This window comes from Gallinula chloropus (assembly GCF_964237585.1).
Source record: "Gallinula chloropus genome assembly, chromosome: 2".
NCBI classification, from domain to species: Eukaryota; Metazoa; Chordata; class Aves; order Gruiformes; family Rallidae; genus Gallinula; species Gallinula chloropus.
In genome coordinates, this window is record NC_140086.1 from 90,455,770 (window position 1) to 90,466,852 (window position 11,083).

At 52.0% G+C, this 11,083-nt stretch overlaps 1 protein-coding gene across 1 annotated transcript; it reads left to right on the plus strand.

The window, feature by feature from the left end:
• The first annotated feature begins 4,511 nt into the window (after positions 1 to 4,511).
• Positions 4,512 to 11,083, plus strand: PSMG4 (proteasome assembly chaperone 4). Its single transcript, XM_084260096.1, has 3 exons — positions 4,512 to 4,719; positions 4,871 to 4,946; positions 10,826 to 11,083. The coding sequence occupies exons 1-3, from the start codon at positions 4,531 to 4,533 to the stop codon at positions 10,945 to 10,947; spliced, it is 387 nt and encodes a 128-aa protein (XP_084116222.1). The 5' UTR covers positions 4,512 to 4,530; the 3' UTR covers positions 10,948 to 11,083.

Genomic DNA, 11,083 nt, shown 5'->3' on the forward strand with positions numbered 1-11,083 from the left:
TCCAGCCTGCAGAGGAGTGAAATAAATCAGAGTAGAAGGTCACAGTACTAATCAGGCACAGAACCTAGCAGGCCCGACTCCTAGTCCAGCATGCGGCACGCTGCATCACAGCAAGCTGCCTGTCAGAGAATCCCCGTGCCATATGCGTCCCAGGCCTCATCCCACCTGGGCAGGGAAATCCCAACAGCTGAGGATACAAACCCCACAAAAAAGAAGGTTTTCCTGCAAGGAAAAGATGGTATCTTAATTCTTGTGGAAATCAGGAGCTGGGTTTCCTCAAAGCTATGCCTGCCTAGGGACTGATAAATGCACTGAGGAGTGGTTACCTGCCAGCACCATCATATTGCAGATGTGGAATTGCTTACACACACCTACATTTTCCATTTGCTTAGGGGTGTTTTTTCAAAGATGACTTTTTTTTTGGAGTGGGGGTGGAGGTGGAGCTTGCCTTTATGTTACTTCGGATCATGAGATTTGTAGCATGAATTTGGTGTGGTCTCCTTGTATGAAAGAATCACAGTTTGAGATCTGCAAGTTCACCAGTCCAATTTCCCCATTTTCTGCACCTCTTTCAATTGAAAAATTTCCAGCCTGGATTCTCTTCCCATCTCTTCCAATCAGACTGATCGAAACAGGACAGTGTTTTGAGCCCTTGGGTTAAGAAAGTGCTGTGGCCACAGTTAGATGTTTCGGGAGCAGTCTCCTACCACAGCTAAACAGACATCCCATCCCAGGAATAGCTTCTGACCAGTTTGGTTCCCCAAACCGGCTCATCATCATATAAGATGAGTGCTAGAAAGCATCACTGGGGCAGCCCCACCTAAAATTGGTTTAGGTGGCCACGGCATCACAGACAGGGTGACTGTGCAGCGTAAGCAGAGACACTTCTCCCTTTCTTGCTTGCCCACGCCTGCCTGGCGCTGCCCTCCATGCTGCCAGCATGATCCTTCGAGCAGCATCAGTGTGCTAGACTGACCCAGCCCAGATAAATGATCAATAATGACAAATAAAAGGGAAGCATATTCTCAGCTCCCCATGTGCCCCGATGGCACAGGGAGAGAAGCTTCTTCCTTTCAGCCACCAGTGTCACTGAGGGAAGTTTACATGCAATGAGCCTCCAAGTCTCAGCAGCAAGCGGGCCCCTGACAGCCTGGAGCTGTGGCACAGCCACTGCTGCTGCAGCCTGGTACCACAAAGTGGCTCAGAGGCTCCATTTGGTTAATCAAGTGGTCATTTACTCCTCTGCTAAAGGACAACAAATCAAGAAGACTGGCACATCTGGAAGCAGTGACAGAGGGTTCGTGGACACACACACTAATGGTCAAGTCACATTTTATCCACATAGGAGCAAAAGCTTAAAGTGCATTTGGGAGTCAGAAAACATTTTCTTCTCTCGGTGGCATCCCAGTTCATAACTATGTACTCCACATCTCTTAGCTCCTCAGTTACTGGGATGAAGATTTACTCCTGGCTTGAAACTACTGCAGGGGAGAGGATGGGTGTTTAGGATCTGGTAATTCTTGTGGGCAACCTAACTTTTGGAAAAGAAACACATACCTTTAAGCCACATTTCATGGGGCTTGGATTTCATCCGACACACACACAGACACACACAATGTGCTTTTGCTACAGTTACCTTTGCTTTATCATTAGTTTGCTACTGGGTGTCTCACCGCAGCTGAGGCTCATCCTAGCCTCATACCTGACAAATAAGGGGGAACAACAAGCACTACTTTTATGGCCACAGAAAATAGAAAGGAAAAGAGGGAAGACAAGAGGTTCTGTAGGCTGCTGGAGTGCTTTCCCCTCTCATTTTGCAGGGGTGATGGCCTCATAACGCTGTAATTAGGGAATTCATTTCACACTTGATGCTCTGGTTCTGCACAGCTCCACTCACCCTTCACACCTGCACTGCAAATAAAAATGTTGACCCAGCATTTTCTTTGCTAGATAAACAGTTTCCTCTTTGGAGCTTCAAACAAGGATTTAGTGCAGTTTACAGATGGCAGCTGTGTTTCACAGAGAAGCATTAAACACATACATAGTGCTGCTTATGTACAGAGGGACACTGTGACTTGCCTTCAGAGGTCTGCAGGGCTCAGGATCCTAAGGAAAGTTACAAGCACTTTAGAAAATACTCCTGATGAGAAGAGGAACAGCTCAGATCATCATGTAATAGGAGCTTAGGGAGAAGCAAGCCTGTGGACAGCCTTAGAAACAATGCAAGGAACTTGCATTTTCTGTGGAAAGACTAGGGAAGAAAAGAGAATATCCTGACTTCAGTCCAGCAGATCACTGAAATGTAGGTTTAGCTCACAAGGAGGCCTCAGCTTCTACTTGGTGGGAAGAGACACTCCGGGCTGGAACTTTGTTAGAGTAGATCCTCCACTGTGACTCCACTACAGAAGGCAGCTCCATCCCAGGATAACAGAGAAACTGGCTCTGAAAGCTTAAAGAAGGATTTGCCTACATGAATAAATCTGCCTGCAAAGCTGAGCATGTCTTACCTTTCACCCCAACCTCCTTGGACTCAATGAAAACCGGTCAGGAGAGGACACTCCTCACCCAAGAGAAAGATCTAAACCGGCTCAGAGGAACCCTGCCAGAAAAGTTCCTGCTTCTCCCCCTGATCAAGCAAGCCTGGGGCAAATCTCCTCCATCACCCACCAGTATCTCATCACAAAAATCTCCTCACCCCCACCTGCACAGCTCCCAGCAGGTATTTTATCCCATGCCGAGACTCTTATTCCTGCAATGCTCCTGGCCTGTGATAGATTTTGCTGGTTTAGCTGGTGGCCTTGGCCCTCTGTCCTCACAGAGACAGAGGAGAGCAGCATTTGGTGCGCACAGCCAGTGCTTGCCCCCTTCCAAGGTGACCTCTGTCACCCGTTTGCCTGCCTGATCTCCACAGCTACCACAGTTACGGGTGGGTTTGCAGCAGGTTGCTGGGGCAGGCTGGTTTTTGAGCCCCGACACAAGCCCCCAAAGCCACACATACTGACACTGAGGGAGCAAAGGGTTGGGATGGGCTGCGGAGTGGGGACGCTGGGGACCAGTGCAAGCCTGACATCCCCTCAGCAGCGAGGTGGGGGACAGGTGTAGCTGGACTCTGCCACTGTATCACCCAGAACGCTTTGTGCAAGCAGCAAGGGACAAATGTAGGGCAAAGGAGGTAGCCTGCAACACGCCTCCCCCCCTGCCCCCCCGCCCCGAGCTGATCCTGTGCCATGGGATGTGGGGGTATGGCAGCTGAGCTGGGCTTAGCAGCCTCCCAGGATTTAGCGGCGATGCGGCAGCACGGGCAGAAATTAGCAGGGCTGAGGATTTTGTCTTTCGGCAGATGCCGGAAGGACCGGAGCAGCTTAGGGCAGAAAAGTGATGAACGGTTCCTTTGTTTCCTCCCTGTTTCTTCAACGGGAAAAACGAAGCTTTAGAGTTTGGAAATGCTGCTTCCCAGAGGCACGCGTGAAATCGGAGGCAGGGGAGATACGGATTCAAAGCTCAACCTGTGCCATTGACTCTCTTTTTCTTTAGGCAGAGATGATCGCTCTGCCCGTGGCGCGGAGATACGCGTTCCCAACCGCAAAGGGCTCACTTAAGGCAAATCCTTTCCAGGGATGCCCAGCTTTAGCTGTGCTCCGGTGAGAGAGCAGCGGGCGCAGCCTCCACGGGCTTTTAATTCGGCCCCTGAGCTCGGGCGGTCCGACCCGCTCCTCCGCAGGCTGGAACCCTGAAAACCTCCTGCGCTGAAGGAAGCCAAGGGCACCGCGACCTCCCTCCTCCCCTTCCCCGGGGGAGGCACCCGGCAGCCCCCTGCCCGCCGTGTGAAGCCCCGGGGCTCTTCCCGGGTGACTGACGGAGCCGCCCGGCCCCGGTTCCACTGGCGGCGGCTCCGCAGACAGAGCTTCACCTGCCACCTAGCGGGGCTCCTCCGTCCCTGCGCCTGCCCCCGCCTCGGCCCCGCGGCACCGGCCCCGGGCGCTGCGGCTGTGCGCGGGCAGGGGGGATGCGTGCGCGGTCCGGGGCAGGGTGTGAGTCCCTGGGCGGGGGGTGCCAGCCCCCGGGGGACCCGCGCTTGGAAGGAGAACGCACCGACCCCGGGGGGGAATTTGTGTGCGCGCACAAGGGGTGCGCACCGGGGAGGGGGAATGCGCGGGAGGGGGTGCGCACCCGGGCAGCGGGGGGGACCCCATGTGAGTGGCCCAGGGCTGAGCGTGCGTGCTGGTGGGGGTCTGTTCAGGGAGGAGGTGTGCCCCGGGGAGAGGCCGTGCACGGAGGGAGGTGTGTGCACCCATCCCCTGGGTGTGCAGCCAGTGGGAGAGGGGAGCCCTTGGCGGGCGCTGCGCGTACACCCGGAGGAAACGCACACCCATCGGGTGCCCGGGGCGGGCGGCTGCGCAGGGCCGGTACCGGGCGCGGCAGCGTCTGTGGCGGGGCGGGCGCGGCGGAGCACCGCCTCCCCGGGCAGCGGGGCGGGCCGCCCGCTCGGGCCTTGCTTGCCGAGGCCTGGCCGCGCCGGTTGAAGGGCCGATGGAGGCGGCGGGCAACGGGGGGACGGCGGCGGCGGCAGCCGGCGGCATCGCCCTGCACGACTTCAGCGGGCGGCTGGGCGAGCAGCTGGTGCACTTCCACGCCATGCGGCTGCGGGACTCGCTCTTCCTCTGGGTGGGCGCCGCGCCTGCCCTCGCCAGTCTGGCCGTCGCCATGTGCAGCCCCCGTGTGAGTGTCCCCCCGCCTCTCCAGGGCTGCCGGGGCCCTGCGGGAGCCCAGCGGGCGGCTGGCGGAGCCCCGCAGCCTTGCCCCTGGGTATCCCCCCCCCGGCGCTGCCGGGGGCTAAGCCATTCTGCCTTCTGCTGTGCTTCGCTTGCAGGACAGCGTCCCGGTGGCCGCCTCGCTCCTGGGGGACCCCTCCGACACCGCCTCCGCCTGCCTGGCCCAGCGCTTGGGTAGGTGCGGGAGCGGCGGCTGCGCGGCCCCGCGGCGCGGGGGGTGGTGGGGGAACCGAATCCGGGGCGGCGGGCGGAGCCGGGCGGGGATGCTGCCTTCCGCGGCGGCGGTGGGAAGACGCGGGGCGGGCCCCCGGCACGGCGGTGCAATCAGAGCTGCCCCCGTCCCGGGCTGGGTGGGCGCAGGGGGATGCGGCGCTCGCTCCCCCGGCCGAGCGGCAGCCGGTGGCCTCTGGGTTCTTCCCCGGGGGTGCGGGCTGCCGGTGGTCTCCGCCGTTCGGCCTTGCCAGCAGCATGTGCGAGGCTGCCTCGCCTCAGCTGGCGGCGGCTCTGCCTCAGCCCGAGCCTGGCTCTGGGGGTGAGGCAGGGGCATCTCCGCCGGTTCCGCGGGGTTTCCGGCAGTCCCCGACTCATCCCGTGCTGTAGGGTGGGATGGCCGCCGTGCCAGCCGCCTGCCCTTCGCCTGAAGGTCAGCGAGGGGCCACGAAAATGATCGGGGGTCTGGAGCCCCTGCCGAGAGAGGCTGGGGGAGCTGGGCTTGTTCAGCCTGGAGAAGAGAAGGCTGCGGGGGGGAACCTCGTTGCCGCCTTCCAGTACCTGAAGGGAGCAGAGAAACAGGAGGGGAATCAACTTGTAAAAAGGGTAGACAGTGGCAGGACAAGGGGGAATGGATTAAAGCTAAAGGAGGCAAGGTTTAGGTCAGATATTAGGGTGAAGTTTTTTACAGAGAGAGTGGTGAGGTGCTGGCACAGGCTGCCCAGAGAGGGGGTGGATGCCCCATCCCTGGAGGTGTTCAAGGCCAGGTTGGATGGGGTCCTTGGCAACCTTGTGTAGATCCAGGCCTGGAGGTTGGTGGCCCTGCCTGTGGCAGGGGGGTTGGAACTCTGTCATCCTTGGGGTCCCTTCCAACCCAGACCATTCCATTCTGTAAGGTGAAGCCAACCCTCATCACATCTTGCGCTTACTTTAACCCCTAAATTCTGATAATTTATGCCCTGGAATGTCCTGGATCATCTGGAGATGCCATTGTGTGATGCTGTGTGTCCCTGCTGGGCACCTCTTGGGATGTTGCCAGCGTCAGCATGTGTACGAGTGTCCTGCTATACCTACTGCACTGCCGACCTAGCTGGACTTCTGACTCTCGATGCTAACTTTCTGTCCAGGTTCAAGCTGGCCGGTGGCTAAAACAACCACCCAGCTGCTCGCTGAGGTAGGGTGGGGGAGAGAATTGAAAAAAAGAAAGAAAGAAAAAGAGACTTATGGGTTGAGATAAAGATAGTTTGATAGGACAGAAAAGGAAGATTCATAATAATAACTTAATATGCAAAACAAGTGAGGAACAGCACAGTTTCTCACCATCCAGAGCTGATGCTAAGGTAGTTCCTGCGTTGTCCTGCCTCCTGGCCACACCCCAGTTGTATATGGAGTGTGATGTCCTAGGTATGGAATAGCCCCTTTGGCCAGTTTGGGCCACCTGTGCTGGCTGAGTCCCCTCCCAGTTTCTTGGGTGCCCCCCACCTTCTCACGGCAGAGCAGTGTGAGAAGCTGAAAAGTCTTTGACTGCTTGGCAACAGCTAAAACATCAGCATGTTACCAGCACTGTTCTCTCCCTAAATCCAAAACATGGCCTTACGCCAGCTGCTAGGCAGAAAAGTAACTGCTGAAACCAGGACCCTTCCCAGCTCCTGCATCTCTAAAAATTACTTGGCCTAGTGCATCTGAGCACCTTCATAGTTCCGACAGTTGCATCACGCTGGTCACCACCTGGCAGTGGCTGACACAGCGCCAACTGCTCAAGTACCTGTTACAGGGTTTGAAATGCAAGATGCTGTGCTGCTCAAGCTCATCTTCTTTTCCAGTGAGAAAGGCCACATAATTCTTAATCATTTGTGTTCTTCATTATGGGCAGTGTGTCCTGAGTTTGTGTTGTCAGGCAGTTTCACAAGTCTACACCTACTTACTTTCTGAGGCTGTTAACACACACACACACACACATATATATATATATATATAATATTGGTCACAAGTCTGATCTTTGAAAAGCAGTCCTAGTGACCTTTCTTCATCATGGTGAGTTAGCTTTTCATAACCTCTCTGTTGTAGTCTCTCCTGGTGGCACCTCTTTCTCTACATACTGGGTTTGGTTGTTTTTGTAAGTAATCATTCCCTGGGGTACTGTATAACATGATTTCTTTACCTGTAATTAGCACATTGTCCATAAGTCAGTCAGTAAATATATAGTCAGGGTTTGCTTTGGATAAAGTGTAACAGTTTTATTGCCTTTTTGGTCTCCTGATTACTCATTTCTTCTGAATCTTGCCCTAAGCTTCTGTGCAGCGTTGGAAGCCCAGCTAACAGCTCAAAGTTGTCTCAGTGATTCCTGCCCTCTCCTGTCTTTTATTTTCAGTTTGTGTGCTATCCTCAGTCTTAAAGATTTATTACAGATTTCATAGCTAGAGTTGGTAATAACTTGTCATGTCATCTTACATCATTAGTTCTTTAGTGTTTTAGGCCAGAGGCTGTCCACATCACTGGATTTTTCTCCTAGTAAGGGGTCTGTTTTGCAGCTCTTTCCCCACCCCCTCGCTTCCTTCCAAGTTCCTTCTCATTTACATTGCTAATTTCACAAATTTTGTTACTGAGAGCTGATACTGTTGCTTGGTACTGGGATATATGTTACCCTTTATCCTCTGAGCATAACACACCTTCCTTTTTTCTGTTTGTGCTATAAGTGTCTTTCATTATTTTACCTTGAGCTTTCTGTGCCAGCTGTGTCCCAGCTGGGCTGCTGGGCAGTATTCCTCCATACTTGTGCCATCTAACCTCTGGGTTGCAGTTTTTCTGGCTGGTCAGTCCCTTTTATATTCATTATAGGAAGAATTCTGATGTTTTCCTGCTTAAGGTGTACTGTCTTGAGGGAGGCCTGTAGACCTTTTCTATTTTTGGTTGGAAAGAGAAAGCCAACAATAGCCTTCTGGCATTGAATTATTACATGCTGCCTCTTCACCTGATGGTAACAGTGTGTTGAGATAAGAAATAAATTTTTTCTTTGAAATGCTACAGGCTTTTAGGCTTCCTTTTGTCAGTCCAGCAGTTTAAGTCAGCCCATGGTCACTTACTCCAGAATTCTTTATTCTCCTGAAACCAGGGGATCTGTGAGATCGTTGTTTTCTGCATCTTCTTTGTTTCACAGAGTGCTCAGTAAGGACATCTGTGTTCTGCCCTGACAAGAAATACCAAGCCTTCCTGTTACTTCTAAGTTTTACTCTGGGAAATTAAAACCTTCTTACTCCTACAAATTCTGTAACAACAGAGATACTATTTACTTATGGCTGTACTTCCAAGATGGCTTTTTTAACCATCCTGCCAGAGGGTAATCTTCAGGCAGGGAGTAGGTACATTTTTTTCCACCTATACTGTCACCATTGTTTCCATTCTGGTCTTCACAGGCACCAAGTACACAACAATGCCATCTGAACTTATGCCTCCCAGTCACATTCCATCACCTGCCTTTTGTTCTTGCAATGGCAGGTTCCTTGCCCTGGAGTAAAGTTTCAGAAGCATACGTGTTCTCCTGCTGTTTTCTGTATAGCCCCCCTGCTTGGGGTCTTTGCCAGAACAGCTGCATTTGGTGTGGTGGCTCTTATCTTCTCCATTATTTCAGGTTGGGTCTTTTTGTGGTGGTGGTGGTGGGGTTTTGCTGAAGACAAGTGCTACGTTCCTGTTCCTCTATCTCTGTATCTGTTTGTATTAGGTCCAGGGACTGTTTCCCACCACCCTACCTAATTGCTCAGGCATGAGATGTGTCCCTGTAGTCAAAGGGACCAGCAGACTCTTGGTGAAGATCACCCCAACTTCTTCTTCGAGCCTTTCCCAGCTGGGGGCAGTTCCCCTCTGCCACTTCTTTTCCAGCACACCCTCTACAAACGTCTACTCCCTTCTCCTGTTCCCACTGGGCTCCTCTTCAGGCTGAGATTTGGGCCTTGGACCTGTCCATGAGGTGAGGGAGCAGGTCCGTGCTGCCATACTGCCTCTCATCACTCTGCACACCCTGGACAATGGACTGCCAAGGAAGGTTCCCCCCACCAACTTTGAGAGGCTGGTGGAACAGGGGTTAGTAGCCAGGCTGCATGGGAAGCAGCCCTGCTGGAGGGTTTTTTTTCATGTAAGCCTGTTTTTTCCTTGCAGTTCTCTGCTTTAATCTGAAATTGCAGATGGTCTCCCATGGAGGCGCAAGATCTTCCCTCTAATGCCCTTCTCACAAGAGGCCACGTGTCCGGATGAGTCTGCAGGGAAGTGGGGACAGAAGAGGTCCCCCTGGGAGCAGAGCTGCTCTGTGCAGGCAGCCCTCAGGGATTCACAGCCTTCCTGGGAACTGGAACAGCAATCATTTCTTATGTAAACATAATTAAGAAGTTGAGTTTTGATGCTGCAGTGCACGATGTAGCTTTGTTAGCCAGGATAATGGTATTAATTAGTTCAGAATTAGCATTGCCTTCATTTAGGGCACGATAACGAAGCGCTAGTGCTTGCAAAACATGCTGCTGTATACCACAAAATCTGGTGCCAAGCAGTAATTTTTCTGCAGTCAGAGCAACACGGTGCATTGTATCAGCATCTTGTAGTGCCAGGTCTTAAAAGGCGAGCGAGCCTGTGCGTTTCGGAAGCGGCTCCACTCACTGACCCAGGAAGCTGGTAACCTGTTAGAACAGAAAGTGAGAATTAATTGCTTTGCATAATGAAAATACCTCAAAGGTGCTGTTTTATATGTATATATAGGTTTCCTGTAGTTAACTTTCCCATTTAAAAAGGATTGAGGTATCAGGAATTCTGATGTCTTTATTGTCGATTTTAAAAATTTGGATGGTACTTTTGAATTCAGCAGAACTCCCTGATTTCTCCCTGGGATTGTCAGCTCCCAGCTAATTCCCTGCCAGAATATCTCACTGCCCAAATACCATGTTTTGGTCTTCTATTTTAACACAACCCAATTTAAATTTGCTGCCTATTTTTCTTCTATAGCGCTCACATTCTTCACAAAGTTTGTCTTTGGCAGCGTCTGGAGAGAGTTACAAATTTGGTGTATTACTATGGCAAAAATCTAAGCAGGATTCCAATTTATATACAAAACACTTCTTGGTGGTCTCTCTTCTACTCTGATGGTGAAGTCTTCCTGCCCCGGTGGGCATTGTTTTTGTCACTGTTAATTAGTTCTGCCATGGAAGGCAGCTCTTAATTTTATAGCACCTCTGTCTAGCTATTTGTCATGACAGCAGCCTGGAACTCGAGCTTGGCTCCATCACCTTCAGCTCAGGCTCTTCAGCCACCTCTAGTGTTCGTGGGCACTGGATGAATAAAGGAAACCCAATTCTTGGGAGCAGGCTTAGGCAAGAGTGGTGCATGCTAGTGGGGGCCTTTCTAGGGGCTCGTGATGAGACAGAAATTTGTTAATTGGGACCTGGTCACTTTCTCAGGCGTTTTCCCTCCACAAGTGGTTTTTCACAGTGTACCAGCTCATAAAACTAGATGTTACTGCTGAGAGCCTAGCAGAGTCTGTGGTTTCACCTGAACTGTGCTCTATTTAAGCAGCATTCAGAGCCCCACTGAAAGCACCGTCGGGCTTTGAGGGGCCAGTGGCTTTTTGCATCAGGCCAAACACAGCTGCTGGGCTCCCAGGCCAGTATCACCCTTTCCAGTGCTGTGCATAGTTCTGCCAAACGTGCTAAAGCTGAGGCACTCATATGGCTGTTCCTGCAGCAGGGCGGGGGAATGTTGTCTTAAACCTGCGTGGCACAGCTTTCTGAAAGGCTTGTTTGACTACAATCATCACTTTAATGAGAGCAGTGAACTATGGCTGACTACTCTCTTTTGTGTTTTAGCCAGCAAGACCAAAAAACAGATTTTTGTCAGCTACAATCTCCAAAACACAGACAGCAATTTCACCTTACTCATAGAAAACAGGATCAAAGAAGAAATGATGGCTTTTCCGGAGAAGTTCTGACTTTGCATCGAAGTAAAATAACCAGCCTTTTTGTTTCAGAAAGACTGATCACCATTTTCACACTGACATTAAGTTCATTTATTTGTTTTGTATTGTTTTGATTGAATTTGCAGTTGTTATTAAATATATAGCTGGA

Excerpts from the sequence above, each read along its gene's own strand:
- PSMG4 (XM_084260096.1), top strand. The coding sequence starts at position 4,531 with ATGGAGGCGGCGGGCAACGGGGGGACGGCGGCGGCGGCAGCCGGCGGC. Across the intron at positions 4,720-4,870 it reads TCGCCATGTGCAGCCCCCGT|GACAGCGTCCCGGTGGCCGC; the intron begins GTGAGTGTCCCC and ends CTTCGCTTGCAG. Across the intron at positions 4,947-10,825 it reads CTGCCTGGCCCAGCGCTTGG|CCAGCAAGACCAAAAAACAG; the intron begins GTAGGTGCGGGA and ends TTTGTGTTTTAG.